This window comes from Erinaceus europaeus, chromosome 12 (assembly GCF_950295315.1).
Source record: "Erinaceus europaeus chromosome 12, mEriEur2.1, whole genome shotgun sequence".
NCBI classification, from domain to species: domain Eukaryota; kingdom Metazoa; phylum Chordata; class Mammalia; order Eulipotyphla; family Erinaceidae; genus Erinaceus; species Erinaceus europaeus.
In genome coordinates this window covers 73,659,232-73,678,644 of record NC_080173.1, presented here as the reverse complement: position 1 = coordinate 73,678,644, position 19,413 = coordinate 73,659,232, and the positions used below count along the sequence as shown (strand labels likewise).

At 45.6% G+C, this 19,413-nt stretch overlaps 1 protein-coding gene and 1 long non-coding RNA gene across 4 annotated transcripts in view; one reads left to right on the top strand and one right to left on the bottom strand.

Moving 5' to 3' along the window:
• Positions 1-449: 449 nt before the first annotated feature.
• LOC132542003 (uncharacterized) lies at positions 450-16,939 on the bottom strand. The gene is made up of 3 exons (XR_009553130.1): positions 16,784-16,939; positions 8,695-8,852; positions 450-642 (listed from the first exon to the last, which is right to left on the bottom strand). It is a non-coding gene; the product is annotated as an uncharacterized LOC132542003 (long non-coding RNA).
• The window catches only part of ADAP2 (ArfGAP with dual PH domains 2), a 42,993-nt gene continuing 39,876 nt past the window's right edge, over positions 16,297-19,413 (top strand). The window contains exons 1-2 of one of the 3 annotated variants that reach the window (XM_016191576.2): positions 16,297-16,606; positions 17,345-17,475. In XM_016191576.2, coding sequence (XP_016047062.1) covers positions 16,513-16,606; positions 17,345-17,475 — 225 coding nt within the window. In that variant the 5' untranslated portion in view covers positions 16,297-16,512. The remainder of the gene's footprint in view (positions 16,607-17,344; positions 17,476-19,413) is intronic. The other 2 variants (XM_007530817.3, XM_016191575.2) reach the window with 2 other exon arrangements.

Here is a 19,413-nt window from a genome sequence, read left to right as displayed (position 1 = left end):
GAACTTTATTCTTTTTTTTAAACATTTATTTATTTATTTATTTATTTATTTATTCCCTTTTGTTGCTCTTGTTGTTTTATTGTTGTAGCTATTATTGTTGTTGGATAGGACAGAGAGAAATGGAGAGAGGAGGGGAAGACAGAGGGGGAAAGAAAGATAGACACCTGCAGGCCTGCTTCACCACCTGTGAAGCGACTCCCCTGCAGGTGGGGAGATAGGGGCTTGAACCGGGATCCTTACGCCAGTCATGAACTTTATTCTTACTCACTGCAGACTATTGTGCACTTTTGCTTTCAGGTATATATGTTGCTCTAATTTATGGATACATGTGAACATATGATCTACTCACGGGACCTGGTCTATATCTAGGATTTGGGACTTTGTTAGGAAGTGAACCACCTGGAATGGAATTAGAGAATACTATGAAAGGAAAGGTGTCTCGCCTGAGTAATGAGGCTGAAGGGTTGACATTCCACTCCTGACGTCTCTGGACACAGTCTGAAGTGAAGCATGCTGAGGTGGTACTCGTTGCGTTGATTAGGTTGTGATCAGTGGATACAATATCATTTGGTATGAATTGAGAGAAGCATGCAGGAAAGTGTGCCCAACCCTAGAGGTTCCAGGACTGGTGAAATCAAGGCTCTAGAGAGGAAGTGGGAGGTTCCTGCTGTCTTAGGGTTTAAGAAGGCAAGAGATAGTTATTGCTATAATAACATTATTTGGCAATTGGGTTAACTATGAAATATCCCTTTGTTAGGATTTGCTGTATCATATACAACATCACCATAATTCATGTCCTTTGACATTATTTGTGTATACTTGTGCCACCGGTTGCTTCTGTTTTCCCTAGTCTAAGCTTTTAAGAGAGTCAACATATCAAAGACTCAGCCTTTGGTCTGTGCATTAAAAAGTTTGAGACATTCAATCAATTTTTCCCTTCTCATATTAATTAAATAGTGATTTATATGACTACAAATTAATAGGAGTGTACATAAATGCCATTCCCATCACCAAAAGACTGTGTCCCATCCTATCCTCCCTGCCCCTGCAGTGAAGCCGGTATGCAAGTGTCTATCTTTCTCTCCCCATCTCTGTCTTTCCCTCCTCTCTCGATTTCTTTCTGTCCTATCCAACAACAGCAATTAACAACAACAACAATGATAAACAACAAGGGCAACAAAATGGAAAAATTAGCCTCCAGGTGCAGTGGATTTGTAGTGCAGGCACTGAGCCCCAGCAATAACCCTGGAGGCAAAAAAAAAAAAAAAAAAGAGAGAGAGAGAGAGAGAGAGCACAGTTCTAGAACATCCCCCAGGCTTAATGGTATACTCCTTTCCTTTCAGGTGCCACGGTTTAAACCAGACTGCATGCGTGGTGAGGCATGCACCCTACAGATAAGCTATCCTATGGGCCCTTGATACTCTATGGTCACTAGTGCATGGCAACTTGCATGCCTGTCAGCCTTACTTGCAAAATGTGTGTGATTTAGTTTTTCTCTACTTCACTGTGGCTTCCTTAATTGGAGCCTCATTCACTCTCTTGGCTCTTGCAAACAATACTGCCCTCACACAAACATATCTACCCCAGCTTTCTTTTCTATTTTATTTATTTTTAGTGGGAGATACAGAGAGGGAGAGAGAGAGAAAGGGATTGAGAACCTAGAACACTGCTCAGCTTTGGCCTATGATTGTGCTGGGAATTGAACCTGGGACCTCAGGTATGAAAGAATTTTCACAGAGGGCCAGGAGATGGTCTACCTGGTTAAGTACTCACATTACAGTGTTCAGTGATCCAGGTTCAAGTCCCTGTTCCTCACCTGCAGGGGGAAAGCTTCATGAGTGGTAAAGCAGGTCTATAAGTGTTTCTCCATCTCCTCTTCTTCCCCTCCCCTCTCATTTTTTTTCTGTCCTATCCAATAATAAATAAATAATAAAAATACAAATGAATAAATCTACTAGATTTGGTGGGTTCCTGAAGTTGTTCTAGTCCTGCCTTGTTGCAGTCCCAGGTGATCTCTTTTGGCAATTAAAAAGATTTTTTTAAAAAGAACTGAATGTGTGAAAAAAAAAAAAGAATTTCACAGAAGAGCTCAGGTATGAAAGAATTTCATAGAACCATTATGCTATCTCCCTAGCACTTTCAATTAAAATAAATATTTATTTTGTATAGAGTTAGAAATTGAGAGGGAGGGAGGGGCCTGGTGGAAGCGCACTGAATTAAGCGCACATAGTATGAAGTGCAAGGACCCACACAGGATCCCAGTTCTAGCCCCTGGCTCCCCACCTGCAGGGGGTGTTGCTTCACAAGCAGTGGAACAGATCTACAGGTGTTTTTCTCTCTCCCTCTCTGTCTTCCTCTCCTCTCTCAGTTTCTCTCTGTTCTACCTAACAGCAGCAGCAACAATGGAAAGATGATGGCTGCCAGGAGCAGTGGATTCGTAGTGCAGGCACCTAGCCTCAGTGATAACCCTGGAGGCAAAAAAAAGGGGGGGGTTGGGGGTGGGAGTGGGCGGTAGTGCAGTGGGTTAAGCGCACATTGCTGCAAAGTGCAAGGATCAGCACAAGGATCCTTGTTGGAGACACCGGATACCCCTGCAGGGGAGTTGCTTCACAAGCAGTGAAGCAGGTCTGCAGGTGCCTATATTTCTCTCCCCTCTGTCTTCCCCTCCTCTCTCGATTTCTCTCTTTCCTGTCCAATAATAACAATAACAATAAAGGCAACAAAATGGAGAAAGATGACCTCCAGGGACAGGCATCTAGCCCCAGCGATAACCCTGGATGCAAAAAAAACAAAAACAAAAACAAACAAACAAACAAAAACCTTTGGGGCAGGCAGTAGCACACACTTAGTACAAAGCATAAGGATCCTGGTTTCAAGCCTCTGGCTCCCCACCTGCAGGGGGATCGCTTCACAAGTGGTGAAGCAGGTCTGCAGGTGTTTATCTGTCTCTCCCTCTCTCAATTTCTCTGTCCTATCCAATAAATTATGAAAAAAAAAAGAAGAAGAAGGCCTTCAGGAACAGTGGATTCATAGTGCCAATACTGAGCCCCAGCAATAGCCCTTGAGGCAAAGAGAGAGAGAGAGAGATAACCTCCAACACTTTCATTTCTCCTGAAGATTCCCCCTTATAGGTGGGTAGTGGGGACTTGAACCTGTGTTCTTGTGCACTGTAATGTGTCCTTGCACACTACTTGATATGCCACTGCCTGGCACCCCTTACTCCAGCTTTAGTCAGTCTAACCCCCTGCTTGTCCTTCACACATAACAGTAATATGTTATGTGTGAAGGCCATATAGCTCCAGTACCGTCTAACTCTCCAACTCTTTTGCATGTTAGGACCTCACCATAGTTGCCCAGTTTACTCTCTCTGCTCACCACCAGGCATCCACGGTGGCATCCAACACCCACATTGCTGCCTTTCTTTCAGGCTGGGTCCCTAGTTGTGGACAGTTAGAAATTTTCAGGGATGGTGATCCAGTTATAGTAGTCACCTTTCTTTTTGCTAACAAGAGTGGGTATGACTGGTTGAGGCTATCAAGAAAGGAATTTATATCCTGATAAGTAGCTCAGTATTTACTTGGAACTGATAACTTACTCGTTAATACATCTACTCAAGAGACAAATTGGGCAACTTGAAGGTCATTGAACATATTTCACTCTGGAATCACTCAGTAATGGGTTTTTCCCTGCATCCTGACATTGGCATACTAACTGTGAACTGGGGCAAGTGATGTCACCTCTTTGAGTCTTTTCTGATGCCTCTAGAGGAGAGATTAAGGTCATGGTTTTATTTATTTTTTATTATATTTATTTATTTATTGGACAGCCAGAAATCAAGAGGGAAGGGGGGATAGAGAAAGGAGAGAGATAGAGACACTTGAACCTTGCACATTGCAACATGTGCTCTCAACCAGGTGCACCACCACCTGGCCCCATGGTTTTATTTCTTTTCCCTTTTCATTGATTCATTTTTTTTTTTTTTGCCTCCAGGGTTATTGCTGGGGCTCAGTGCCTGCACCATGAATCCACTGCTCCTGGAAGCCATTTTTTCCTCCCCTTTTGTTGCCCTTGTTGTAGCCTTGTGTGGTTATCGTTGTTGTTGATGTCACTCCTTATTGGATAGGACAGAGAGAAATGGAGAGAGGAGGGGAAGACAGAGAGTGGTAGAGAAAGACAGACACCTGCAGACCTGCTTCATCGTCTGTGAATCAACTCCCCTGCAGGTGGGGTGCTGGGGCTGGAACCGGGATCCTTATGCCGGCCCCTTGCAAAGCGCCACGTGCCCTTAACCTGCTGTGCTACTGCCCGACCCCCCTTTCTTTTTCTTTCTTCCTTTCTTTCTTTTTTTTTTTTTTGCCTCCAGTGTTATCGCAGGTGCTCAGGTGCATGCACCACTGCTTCTGGAGGCCACCCCCCATTTTTGTTGCCCTTGTTACTATAGTCATTGCTGTAGTCATGTGCGGCGCTTACCCTGCTTCAATACCATCCGCCCCCAACCCCAGTTTTATTTCTTATAATACCCTCTCAGCACAAATGGGGATTAATTATTGAAAACTATCTGAATAATCATATATGCAACATCTGAAAGGTTAATTTTGTTTGGGAAACATTAAAAACAAGTGCCCCACAACTTAATAACCTTGACATGAGCAAATATTGACAAATATTTCTAAAACCGGACATTAAAATATTAATCTACAAGGAAAAACAAGCCATAAATTAAAACATTGAAATTAAGAACATCTGCTCATTAAATTATTCTAATGAAAAGTTAAGGGCGGGAGTAGAAAGCATAATGGTTATGCAAAGAGACTCTCATGCCTGAGGCTATAACGTCCCAGGTTCAATCCCCCCCCCCACAAGCCAGACAGAGCTAATCAGTGCTCTGGTAAAAAAAAAAAAGGGGGGGTGCACATGGTGCACAGAGCAAGGGCCAGTATAAGGGTATCAGCTGGAATCTCCTCACCTGTGGGGGGGGCTCATTTCACAAGTGGTGAAGCAGGTCTGCAGGTGTCTTTCTCTCCTCCTCTCTGGTGTCCCCTTCTCTCTCGATTTCTTTTTTTTTTTTTATTTTTACAATTTTTATTTATTTATTTTCCCTTTTGTTGCCCTTGTCTTTTTTATTGTTGTTATTGATGTTGTTGTTAGATAGGACAGAGAGAAATGGAGAAAGGAGGGGAAGAGAAAGACGGGGAGAGAAAGACACCTACAGACCTGCTTCACTGCCTGTGAATTGACTCCCCTACAGGTAGGGAGCTGGGGGCTCGAACCAGGATCCTTAAGCGGGTCCTTGCATTTCCTGCCACGTGGCTTAACCCACTGCACTACCACCGGACTCCTGATTTCTCTCAGTTCTATCCAACAGCAACAACAACAGCTATAACAATAACAACTACAACAAGGGCAACAAAATGGGAAAAATGGTCTTCAGAAGCAGTAGATTTGTAGTGCAGACACCAAACCCCAGTGATAACCCTGGAGGCAAAAAAATAATAATAATTATAATAATAATAAAATAAAATAAGGGCAGAGGAAATAGCTCAACCTGTTATAGAGTACCAGTTTACATGCCTGAGGTCTCAGAAGTCCAGTCCCCAGCATCATCTTAAGCTACAGCTGAGCAGTGCTATGCTCCACCCCTCCTGTCACTCTCTGTGTTGGGGAATTATGCAAATGCAGCCTTTGCCCTCATGTTTTGCCACTTCCCACCATATTCTCAGGTGCTTTCCCCAAACAATCCTGTCCCGACACATCACTCCTGGTTGTTGCCCTATAAAGTCCTCCCACTTCCGTTCCTACTCTCTCTCTCTCCCTCTCCCTCTCTCCCTCTCTCCCTCTCCCTCTCTCCTCTCCCCCTCCCCTTCCCACTCCCCCTCCTCCTCCCCCTCTCCCTCTCTCTTTCCCTCTCCCTCTCTCCCTCCCTCCCTCTCTCCTTCCCTCTCTCCCTCTCTCTCTTTCTCTCTCTCTCTCTCTCTCTTGCCCGGTGGTGTGGTAGTGGGGGACGGCCATTTTGGCTGGCTCCACGTGGCCTGAACCACCGTCTGACCCAACAATAAAGGATTGTGTTCCCTTTCTGCTCCAAACCTCCTTTTTCTGTGCAGAAAGCAACAACTGGCGCCTGAACAGGGACTGACCCGCCCAGTGTGGAGCCGATAGTCCTGCTCTCCTGCCGGCTGGCCTGAGATCCAGAGAAGCTGCCAGGGCCGCTGGGACATACCTGTAGCCACCCCGCTGGCGGAGCTGGGGCCAGCATGTCTTTGGGTGACTGCGCTGCCACCACAGCAAGTGACAACTGGCACCCGGTGGGCCATGTCCTCCTGCCTACAGGTCCTGCCCTTTGAGGCAGGAAATGACCCCTCATTACGAACCCTTGCCCCCCCCCAGACAGGGAACATTCCTTTGAGCACCAAGCCTTCCCTTGACATCACACTGGCTCTTACTGCTCCCCTGCTTGTCCCTTCTTGTTTTGTTATATCATTCAGGTTTATGCCCAAAAGGTTTCTGCTCACCCCTACGCTACTATTCCTCTGTCACAGATGGAGTCTTTTACAGACATTGACCCATCTTAATGCGATGACTAGATAGAAAGATAAAGATGTAGAAATATTGTGAGGAGATGGTTGATCCTGGCAGAGCTTAACTGTTGCTGAGGAGTTATTCTGATGCAGTCTCCGCCCCCAGGTTTTACTACACCTCGCGAAACCCTAGCATTGCCCCCTTCAACCAATCCTGGCCCTACACGTCACCTCTGGTTGTCGCCCAATAAAAAGCCCCCTCACCCCCCCCCCTCTCTGGGCTCTCAGCTCTCCCTCTCTGAGGTCTCGCTCCCTGCTCCCCCCCCCCCCCCCCCGTGGTCGGCCATTGCCGGCTGGCTCCACGTGGTCTGAACCAAAACCCCCCCCCATCCTATAATAAAGATTTGTGTACCCCTTTGCTCTGGATGTCCGCTCTCTTCTCCACGGTGCAGCCCGACACCAGACCACCACAACAACACTTAACCTATGAGATGAGTCCCTCCAGGTAAGTCTCTCTCTCTAAAGAGGGGTTGAGCACAGGGGGACACATGAATCTCACAAGGTTGGCGGCCATGTAAGCCTTCCCTCCCCCACAAAAATGTCCTACATCTTCCCACCTGAGCACAGCATTCCTTAAAAACATTTAAGCCTTCTCCACTCTATATTTCCTATACTGTGTCCATTAGATATAAAGGAAGAGGAGGAGATGTTGGGGAATTATGCAGATGCAGTCTTTGCCCTCAGGTTTTGCCACTTCCCGCAGTATGCAGTATCCTCAGGTGCTTTCTCCAACCAATCCTGTCCAGACACAGCACTCCTGGTTGTTGCCCTATAAAGCCCTCCCACTTCCGCTCCTTCTCTCTCTCTCCCTCTCCCTCCCTCCCTCTCTTTCCCTCCCTCCCTCCCTCTCTCCCTCTCTTTCCCTCCCTCCCTCTCTCTCTCCCTCCCTCCCTCTCTCTCCCTCCCTCTCCCTCTTCCTCCCTCCCTCTCCCTCTTCCTCCCTCCCTCTCCCTCTCCCTCCCTCCCCCCTCCCTCCCTCTCCCTCTCCCTCCCTCCCTCCCTCTCCCTCCCTCTCCCTTCCTCTCTCTCCCTCTCCCTCTCTCTTTTACGTGGTGCGGTAGCTGGGGACGGCCATTTTGGCTGGCTCCACGTGGCCTGAACCACCCGTCTGACCCAACAATAAAGGATTGTGTTCCCTTTCTGCTCCAAACCTCCTTTTTCTGTGTCCTGCTGCCGCACTCTGATTTTCATTCTATCTCTCTAATACTAAACAAATAAATAAATACTTTTTTTTTAAAAAAAAAAGAAGTCATAGTCTGTGGAGATAGCATAATGTTTATACAAAAAGACTTCCATGCCTGAGGCACCAAAATTTCCAAATTCAATCTACAGCACCATTCTAAAAAAGCCAGAGTTTAGGAGGAGGAGGAGGGGAGAGGAGTCCTCCTCATCTTCAAGAGATCTATTTAAAAAAGAGAGAGAGAGAAAGAGGGTGGGGCCAGATGATGGGGGACTTCGCTAATTGCACATCCTTATGCTGGTCTGTGTGCTTAGTGCCATATGCACTTAAGTTGCTGCAATACCTCCTGGCCCCCAATTTTAGAGGCTTTTGATTGGCTACTGCTAACTTTAAGGTTAATGATTATGTCCTCAAGGTATTGTTGCAGCCATCTACCTGAAGACAGCTTTTATGCACAAATGGGAACATCTAGAGAAAGATAGAACTTCTGTTTCACTGAATCTGCCAAACATTGTATGAACTGTTATTATGCTGCTTGCTAACATTTTTGCATAATAATTGTTTAGGTAAAACATATAAAGTCAGGCTGCATAGTAAAAGGCATTTTCCATATCTAACTAACAAAGAACTCCTATCTAGAATATATACAAATTTTCTACAAATTAAAAAAATAAAAAGGAATGGTTCAGGAGGTGGCGCAATGGATCAAGCACTGGATTTTCAAACATGAGGTCCCAAGTTCAATCCCTAGCAGCACATGTACCAGAGTGATCTCTGGTTCTTTCTCTCTCTCCTCCTATCTTTCTCCTAAGTAAATAAATAAAATCTTTTTTAAAAAAAGGCAAGCAAACCAACTGAAAAAAAAATGGACAGGATACTTGAATAAGTTCTTCACCTAAAGAGGATATTCAAACAACCAATTAGAGAAATGAGAGATACCTCACCCAGTAGATCACACACTTCACCTTCTCAGAGAACTTGGATTCAAGCCCCCAGCACCACATAGGGGAAGATCCATGAATGGTGGAGTAGTGCTGTGGTGTCTCTCCTTTTTTCTTTCTCTCACTCTCTCTCCTATTTTGTCTCTTTATCTGAAGCTGAAAAAGAAAGAAAGTGGTGAAGTAAGGCTGCAGGTGTCTCTGTTTCTTCCCCTATCACTGCTCCCTTCTCAATTTCTGCCTATATAATGAATAAACAAAAAAATATTTTAAAATATTAGCAGATGGGGGTTGGGCAGTAGGTAGCACAGCGAGTTAAGTGCACACGGCGCAAAGCACAAGGACGGATGTGGGGTTCCAGCCCCAGCTCCCCACCTGCCGGGGGGTCGCTTCACAGTGAAGCAGGTCTGCAAGTGTCTATCTTTCTCTCCCTCTCTCTGTCTCCCCTCCTCTTGATTTCTCTCTGTTCTATCCAACAACAACAACATCAGTGGCAACAATAACAGTAATGACAACAAGGGCAATAAAATGGGGAAAAATAGCCTCCAGCAGGCACCAAGCCCCAGCAATAACCCTGGCAATAAAATGGGAAAAAATAGCCTCCAGCAGGCACCAAGCCCCAGCAATAAACCTGGCAATAAAATGGGAAAAATTAGCCTCCAGCAGGCACCAAGCCCCAGCAATAACCCTGGAGGAATATATATATATATTATAATGTAATATATTTATTATAATATAATATATATATTAGCTGATAAAAATGACTGTTCCGAGAGTTAGGCAGTAGTTCAGTGGGTTACGTGCACGTGGCGCAAAGCGCAAGGACCAGGTTAGGAATCCGGTTCCAGCCCCGGCTCCCCACCTGCAGGGGAGTCGCTTCACAAGTGGTGAAGCAGGTCTGCAGGTGTCTATCTGTCTCTCTTCTTCTCTACCTCCCCCTTCTCTCTCAGTTTCTCTCTGTCTCTATCCAATAACAAATAAATTTAAAAAATGACTGTTCCTTTTTAACAGTCATCAAGGAAATGCACATTAAAATCACATTGTGATACTACTATACACCATTTACATAGTTAAAGTGAAAAAGATACCCACCTGAAGGGGGGTCGCTTCACAAGTGGTGAAGCAGGTCTGCAGGTATCTATCTTTCTCTCCCCCTTGCTATCTTCTCTCCTCTCTCCATTTCTCTTTGTTCTGTTCAACAGCAACATCAGTAACAACAACAATAGCAACAACAACAACAACGATAAACAACAAGGGCAACAAAAAGGGGAAAAAAAATAGCTTCCAGGAGCAGTGGATTCGTAGTGCAGGCACTGAATCCCAGCAATAATCCTGGAGGCAAAAAACAAAAAAAGATAATATGTCAGTAGATCTGAATGTTGGCAGATGTCTAACATCTGGAACTCTCATACATGCTGATGCAAGTGTAGATTGGTAGAATTGCTTGGGAAAATTGTTGGACAATATTAGCTAAAATTGAATATAACATACCCTATATTCCGACCGGTGGATATATTCAATAGAATGTAAACATGGGGGAGTCGGGCGGTAGCACAATGGCTTAAGTGCATGTGGCGCAAAGCGCAAGGACTGGCTTAACAATTCCTGTTCGAGCCCCCCCCCCCCCACCTGCAGGGGAATTGCTTCACAGGCGGTGAAGCAGTTCTGCAGGGGTCTATTTTTCTCTCCCCCTCTCCTTCCCCTCCTCTCTTCATTTCTTTTTGTCCTATCCAACAATGATGACATCAATAACAACAACAATAACTACAACAATAAAAAAACAAGGGAAACAAAGGAAAAGAAAAAAGAATGTAAACATGGGCAGAGGAATTAGTTGGTTTGGACAGTATGCTGTCCTACCTTATCCGCAACTCAGGTTCTAGACTGTACCCCACTGCATTTAAGGAAGCTTTGACACTGTGGTCTCTTTTGTTTTCAGTCTGTATTTAAAGTAAAATCTTAACAAAATCTAAAACAAACAAACAAACCGGAAAAAGAAAACATGCAGGGCCAGGAAGATAACTCAGTGTGTTTGAGCACAGAGATCCCTGGGCCCTCAGAAATCCCAGGTTCAATCCCCTGCACCACTCTACGTCAGAACTAAGCAGCGCTATCACCACTTCTCTCACTGTCTCCCCTCATGAAAATTAATTTTTAAGATTTCATATTTGTTCCATATAAGACACATAGAAAGGGAACTTTTTAAAAAAGATTTTATTTATTCATGAAGAAGATAGGCAGAGGGCTGAGGAGACAACATAATGGTTATACAGAGAGACTTTCATGTCTGAGGCTCCATGGTCCCAGGTTTAATCCCCAGCACTACCATAAACCAGAGCTGAGCAGTGATCTGGTCTCTCTCCCCTCTCTCTGTATCTCTCATTTAAATAAATAAAATATTTTTTAAAAAGAAGAAAATCGGCAGAGAGAGAATTCAACATCACTCTGGTACATGTACTGATGGGGATTGAACTGGGGACCTCATGCTTGAGAGTCCAATGCCACCTCCCAGACCATAAAGGGAAAAGTTTCATGTAAGAAAGACACGTGGTGGCCTGAGGACACAGCATAATGGTTTGCAAATAACTCTCATGCCTGAGGCTCTGAGGTCCCAGGTTCAAACCCTAGCGTCACTATAAGCCAGAGGTGAGCAGTGCTTTGGTCTCTCTGTCTTTCTCTCTTCATCCTTCTTTCCAAAAACAAAACAAAATAACAACCACAAAAACCTGATGATTTCATTTGGAGCCTTAGGCTTGTAAGTCCTGCACTCTGCCAGTTGTGTAATCTTCTAGCTACCAATTTATATAATAATTTTCATTTTCTTTGTCTCCAGGGTTATTACTGGAGCTCAGTATCTCCACAATTCAGTGCCTTGATGATTTCACTGCTGCTGGTAGCCATTCACTATTTTTATTTTATTTATTTTACCAGATCTCTGGCTTTTGGTGGTACAGGGGATTGCACCTTGGACCTTAGAACTTCAGGACCACTTATTACTACTACTACTACCACCACCACCACCACGACCACCATTACTGATAGAGGATGACAGAGAGAGGGAGACCGGGAGAGAGAGACACCTGCAGCACTGCTCCACTGGGCTCATGCCTTTGAACTTGGGTCCTTGTAGATGTTGACATGTGCACTGTACTGGGTGTGCCAGCACCTGGCCCCTCCATTTTTTAAAAAATTTCTTTATTGGGGAATGAATGTTTTACATTCAACAGTAAATACAATAGTTTGTACATGCATAACATTCCCCAGTTTCCCATTTAACAATACAACCCCCACTATGTCATTTATCATCCTTCATGGACCTGTATTCTCCCCACCCACCCACCCACCCCAGAGTCTTTTACTTTGGTGCAATACGCCAATTCCATTTCAGGTTCGACTTGTGTGTTTTTTTTCTTCTGATCTTGTTTCTTCAACTTCTGCCTGAGAGTGAGATCATCCCATATTCATCCTTCTGTTTCTGACTTATTTCACTTAGCACCTCCATTTTAATTTAATTTTTACTAGTATTTTACAGGATTACAGGGGTGGGGGTGGGAGGTGGTGCACCCGGTTAAACACACATAGTAGTATGTGCAAGAACTCGTGCAAGGACCCAGGTTCGAGCACCTGCTTCCCAACTGCAGAGGGACACTTCTCAGGTGGTGAAGTAGGTCTGCATGTGTCTTTCTTTCTCCCTGTGTATCTCCCCTTCCCTCTAAATTTTTCTGTCGTATCGAAAAAAATGGAAGAAAAAAAAAGCACCACCAGGAGCAGTGGTGCCTGCCAAGCCACAGTGATAACCCTGGAGGTGAATAAAAGAAAAAAAAAGTATAGTCTAGTCCCACACTGCACCCACACCCAGTCATCTAATTTTTTTTTCAGTATTGCATACAATTATAGTAATTAAGTAGTGGCCCTGAAGGTGGCACAGTGGATAAATTAAATAATTAAGTAGAGGTATAGGGTGGTGGAGCATCCAGTTGAGTGTAAGCATTACCATGCGCAAGGACCCCGGCTCAAGTCCTGAGTCCCCACATTCAGGGACGTAACATCACAAGCAGTGAAGCAGTGCTGAAGATCTCTCCCTCCCACCCCATTTACCCTCTGCTCTCTATTTCTCTTTATCCTATCAAATAAAAAGAAAGGGGGAAAAAAGGGGGCAGGGGGAAGTCCACTGGGACTGGTGGATTCCTTGTGCTGGCATTGAGCTCCAGCAATAACTCTGGTGGCAATAAAAATAAAATTCATGGGGGCTGGATGGTAGCTCACCTAGTTTAGTGCACACATTATCATGTGCAAGGACCCAGGTTCGAGCCCCTGTTCTCAGCTACAGAGAGGGATGCGTCATGGACAGTGAAGCAGGACTGCAGGTGTCTTTCTTTCTCTCTCTCTCTCTTTTAAAAATCTTTATTTTTATTTATTGGATAGAGGCAGTTAGAAATCGAGAGGGTAGGGGGAGATATAGAGGAAATGGAGAGAGGAGGAGGAGAGAAAGATAGACACCTGCAGACCTGCTTCACCGCCTGTGAATCGACTCCCCTGCAGGTGGGGAGCCGGGGGCTCGAACGGGAATCCTTATGCTGGTCCTTGCGCTTTGCACCACATGCGCTTAACCTGCTGCGCTACTGTCTGGCCCCCCTTTCTCTCTCTCTTTAACTCTTTCCCCTTTATCTCATTTCTCTCTGTCGTATCAAATAAAATAGAAAAGGAAAAAAAGAAAAGGGAAAAATGGCCAATGAGAGCAGTGGGTACGTAGTGCTGGCACTGAGCCTCCATTGATAACCCTGGTAACAAAAATAAATAAGTAAATAATCAAACAAGTTATATTCATAATTTGATACTCAGGATCAGAATAATTGGGTTCATGCCCCAACACTGATATTTATTGTATATGTATCTCAGTTTACTTCTATAGAAGAACAATGTTTTTTGCAAAATACGACTTTTTCTTTGTTGTGAAACTGAGTGTATATAAATCATTGAGAAAACAGTAAATGTGTTGGTTAGGCTATAACACTGCTGGTGAAGTGCACATATTACCAAGCAAGGACGCAGGTCTGAGCCCCTGCTCCCACCTGCAGGAGGGATGCTACATGAGTAGTGAGGCAGATCTACAGGTGTCTTTCTCCCCCTTTTCCTACCTTCCCTTCCTCTTTCAATTTATCTGTGTTCTACCTAATAAAATTAGAAAGAAAGAATAAAAAAGAAAATAAAAAAAATGGCCTCTAGTAGCAGTGGATTCATAGTGCTGGCACCAAGCCCAGAGATAAAAAATAAATAATAAAAAAAAAGAAAAAAAAATAATAAATATTAGCAATAATAAAAGAATAATAATAAATCTAAAAAATAAATAATAAGTGTTAGCTATGAATTATGATATTGGACAATTGATGTCATAAATTAAGATGATGTTTGGTTATTTATGAAGTAACCACAGGAGTAAAATGCCTAGAAACAATGAAAGATAATCCGTTAGTGATTGCCACATGGGAATACCTGCACAGAGGAAGTTTCATGAGCAGTGGGACAGTGCTGTGGTATTTATCTTTCTGTCTCTCTTTGCATCTCTCTCTCTCTCTCTCTATATATATATATATACATATATATATATATATAAAATTTATTTTACTTTAATTAGAGAGAGAGACCAGAGCACTGCTCAGCTCTAGCTTATGGTAGTGCTGGGGACTGAACCTGAGATCTTGTGTCTCTCATTTTCTTTATTTTTCTATTAGAGATTGATTATTGATTTACAAAATTATGAGATAACACAGATATAATTCCGCATCATTTCCACCACCAAAATTTTGTGTCACCATTCCCTCCATTGGAAACTACAGCAGTTCTCCCAAGGTTACAGATATAAGTTGGCTATTATTTCTCTTTTTTAAATTAAAAAAAATTATTTATCTTCCTTTTTGTTGCCCTTGTTGTCTTTTTTTATTTTTGTTGTAGTTACTATTGTTGTTGTTATTGATGTCGTCGTTGTTAGCTAGGACAGAGAGAAATGGAGAGAGGAGGGGTAGACAGAGAGGGAGAGAGAAAGACAGACACCTGCAGACCTGTTTCACCGCCTGTGAAGGAACGCTCCTGCAGGTGGGGAGCCGCGGGCTCTATCTGGTATCCTTATGTGGGTCCTTGTGCTTTGGGCCACGTGTGCTTAAGCCGCTTCGCTACCACCCGACTCCCCTCTCTCTCTCTTTTTTTTCCCTCCAGGGTTATTGCTGGGGCTCGGTGTCTGCACTATGAATCCACTGCTCCTGGAGGCTATTTTTCCCCCTTTTGTTGCCTTTGTTTATCGTTGTTGTTATTATTATTGTTATTGCTGTCGTTGTTGAATAAGACAGAAAGAAATGGAGAGAGGAGAGGAAGACAGAGAGAAAGATAGACACCTGCAGATCTGCTTCACCACTTGTGAAGCGACCCCCCACTGCAGGTGGGGAGCCGGGTGCTTGAACTGTGATCCTTAAGCCGGTCCTTGCACTTAGCCCTGTGTGCGCTTAACCTGATGCACCACCGCCCGGCCCCCTTTTGACTATTATTTCTGTAGCTATCTATCTCTTGTTATATATATTTGGCAATTTTTTTCTACCGTCCTGCCTCTATTCCTTTCTTTTCTTTTTTTTAAATTTAATTTATTTGTAAAATAAAAAATAGAAAACATCGACAGAACCATAGAATAAGAGCGGTGAAATTCCACACATTTCCAACCACCAGACTTCCATATCCCATCCCCTCCACTGGAAGCTTTCCTGTTCTTTATCTCTCTGGGAGCATGGACCCAGGGTCATTATGGGGTGCAGAAGGAGATGCTATTGATAAATTTTCCTCGCGCGTTGGCTGTTGTGTGACCTCCAGGCAGAAGTAGGTGATTGGGCAGTAGAAAAAATGCCTTTGACCTGTCCCTACCTTGTCCCCCTACCTTCCCTTACTTTTGCCTTCAAATTTTAGGTTGTCTTTCCCATCTTTCTCCTGGGATATTTATTTCTGTCCCTCTTTTCAGCAAGGCCAACGGAAATGAATCATCTTTGGCTTTATTTGTTAAACAGCCCCATGCCCTCTGGCCCCTGGTATCTCTTACTGGCTCCTCTGAAGCTGTTCCTGGGGTGGGTCTCCCCCTTCCTTGATTATTCTTAGTAATGTCTGTTCCCCTCCCCCAGACTTGACCTTTCCTCAGAAGTTGGGAAATGACATAGCATTCAACAAAATAATGAAAAGCTCTACGGTTGATGAGAGAGGCAAAGGCAGTAGCAGAGGCACAGTGCTTTGAGGTGTTTGTATGCCATGTACTAGAACATCTCCATGAATGACCCTACTAGGTGGACCTTGCAATGCTCATTTTTCAAATGAGGATTCAAAACTCACAGAAATGAAGAAACTAGCTCAATACCACACAGCTAGTAAGAGCTGTAGAATGCTTTCGCGGAAGTTAGTTTAGTTTTTCAAAGAACCCTGAGATGCAGGCCTATTTCTCTGTGTTGGAACCTGAGGCCCAGAGAGGTTGTTGGTTAGTCCTAGTCCTAGTGGCGGGTTAGGATCTGTTGTTGGTGCGACTGCCCCCAAGCCCCGCGCTGCAGACCCTCAGCGCCACGGGCGGCCTCAGGAGCGGCGTCCCCTGCGGAGTTGCGGACAGGCCCAGGGAGGGAGGCAGGGAGGAGAGGCAAGTCTGGCAGGGCGGGGCGAGCGGCCGTGCGAGGTCGGGCTCCGGTTCCTCTCCACCTGCCCGGGCCAGCGGCGAGCTCACCGGCTATGGGCAGCCGCGGGCCGGGGGGCGGCGGGGCGGCTCCGAGCCCCGCTGAGCGCTGATCCCGCGGGGTGCGCCATGGGCGACCGCGAGCGCAACAAGAAGCGGCTGCTGGAGCTGCTGCAGGCGGCGGGGACCGGCAACGCGCAGTGCGCGGACTGCGGAGCGGCGGGTAAGGGCTGGCGGGAGCAGGCTGGGCCGGGCGAGTGCGGGCGGACCCTGACCTGGACCCGGACCCCGTCCCACGCAACTCCTGTCCTCCCACCCGACCGGGTACTGGCTCAGACCCCCATGGTCCCAGGCGTGACCCCGAGGACACCTTAGGACCCCGTCCCTCCTACACACATACCTGAAGCTGCTGCTCGGAGCCGGGACGATTCTCTCTTTTTTCCTACACCGCGCCCACCCGAGCCAGACCCCTGGCCCTGGCCGCTTTGGACCGGGACCTGAATCTTTCCTTGTCACTGGATCCCAACCCCATATCTTTGAATCCGGGAGCACTTTGCTTCCCCCCCCCCCCCCAGGCACGCTAACTACCAGGACACGGGTCCCAGATCTCTTCACTCTGGACGCAGCCACTTCCCATTCCTCCTATCCAGACACCCCACACCCCAAGAGGTCGCACACCCCAAGCCCGCGCCTCCCTCTCCATTTCAGGGGAAGGCCAGACAGACTTCCTCTCCCGCAGCTCCCCGCAAGTGCCAGGTTCCCTGCGCTGCTGTCACTTCCCCGCGCACTTCAGCCTTTCTCTCCGCCCCCCACCCCTGGGCTCCTTACCCAGATCTGCATCCAGGCTGAGCTGGGCACCGCCCTAACTGACCAGTCCTGCCTCACGGAGCGTCCCCAGCCCCGTCCAGGGTTCCTGGCTCAGTTCTCTGCCAAGCCTTCCTCCTGCCCTTCTGCCCTGCAGATCCCGACTGGGCCTCTTACAAACTGGGCATCTTCATCTGTTTGAACTGCTCCGGGGTCCACCGCAACTTCCCAGACATCAGCAAAGTGAAATCCGTGCGACTTGACTTTTGGGACGACAATCTTGTGGAGGTAGTCCTGGGCGTGCAGAGCCTTCAAAAAGCAGAGCTGGGTGGAGGTGGTGCGCTGTGGGCTCTGATTCCCCAGGGGAGGAAATTGAGGCCCAGAGGAATAATTTCGAACAGAGACACTAACCTATTAGTTGTGTCATAGAGGCCCAGAGTCCAAATCCTACCTCCATCACTTGCTTATTTATTTAAAATATTTTACTTATTTTGTATAGAGAAAGAGAAACTGAAGGTAAGAGAGAGATAGAGAGGGAGAAAAAGAGACACTTGCAACACTGCTTCACCACTTTGTGAAGATTCTTCTCTGCAGGTGGAGACCCGGGGCTTGAACTTGGGCCCTTGTGCATGGTAACATATGCATTCACTCAATCAAGCGCACCACCACCTGGCCCCCATTTGCTTATTTATAAGCTTCAAGGGCCTGATTTTGCCATGTCAGCCCTTGTTGTTGGCCCTCAGTTTTCATATCTGTATTATGAGTATGCTACTGTCTTCTCTAAGAATTAAATGCAGGTGCAAAGTAGGTAGTCTGTTAACACCGCTGCTATCATTAGTTGAAGTCCTGGACTGACACCAAGGTCTCCTGACACCTGATCTAATGTGCTTCTTGTCCCTAGCCAGAAGGGTGCCACTTTGCTACAGAATAGTTTAAAGCTGGATGGCAGTGCCATTTTTTTTTTTTTTTGTCAGAATGTCTTTAAAGAACAGTCAATTCTAAACTGTGTTGGATAGCAGAGGATTTCCTGGACTATTAGAGAAGCAAACCAACATTAAGAATGCTTGCCCCATACAGAAGCCAGACCTTCCACCCTCTGCACCCCATAATGACCCTGGGTCCATACTCCCAGAAAGTTAAAGAATAGGAAAGCTATCAGGGGAGGGGATGGGATACAGAGTTCTGGTGGTGGGAATTGTACCCCTCTCATCTTACGGTTTTTCAATATTTCCTTTTTATAAAAAAAAAAAAAAGAATGCTTGCCCCCATACCAGGCACTGTGCTAAGACTCTGGGCTAAATGTTTTGTTTATTCATTTGACACATAGTTATTAGAAACCTACTAGATGCTGGGTATTAAGAGAAAGCAATGTTTTGGTTTGTTTTGTGCCAGGACCTCCTGCATGCACAGTGCCACCACTCCCACGTACAACTGTTTGTTCCTTTTCATTTCAGAGAGAGAGAGGGTGAGAGACAGAAAAACATACCCAGAAAGAGGGAGATATGTGACAACCCTGCTTCACCAGCCAAAGAGCTTTCCTTAGTGCTGTGGTGCTTGGTGAAGGCAATGAGCAAGATAGTTTTTCTCCACATGCAGGAGAAGGACAGGAAGCTCAGCAAACCAGCACACAAACCTCAAAGTTATTTCTCTGTGTCTAATAATGTCCTAGTCATAACTGTCTGTCTGTCTATTTTTTTTTTTTTTTTTGTCTCCAGGCTTATTGCTGGGGCTCTGTGCCAGCACTGCGAATCCACTGCTCCTGGTGGCCTTTTTTTTTTTTTTTTTTTCCCATTTCTATTGGATAGAACAGAGAGAAATTGAGAGAGGAGGGAGAAGATAGAGAGGAGGAAAGATAGACACTTGAACTGCTTCACCACTTGTGAAGCATCCCCCCACCCCCCCACCCCCGCACGTGGGGAGCCAGAGGCTTGAACCAGGATCCTTGTGCAGGACCTTACACTTCAACTTTATGTGCTCAACCTGGTGCACCACCGCTTGGCCCCCCTCTATCTTTCTTTTTTCGTTCATGTTTACTTATTTATTATTTTACTGCCACCAGAGTTATTGCTGGGGTTTGGTGCCACCACTCTCAGTGGCAATTACCCCTAAACCTCTCTCTACATTTCTATTTTATTTGATAGGACAGAATGAAATTGAGAGAAGAGGAGGAAATAGAGAGGGAGAAAGAGAGATATACAGACCTGCTTCACCCCTCATGAATCATCC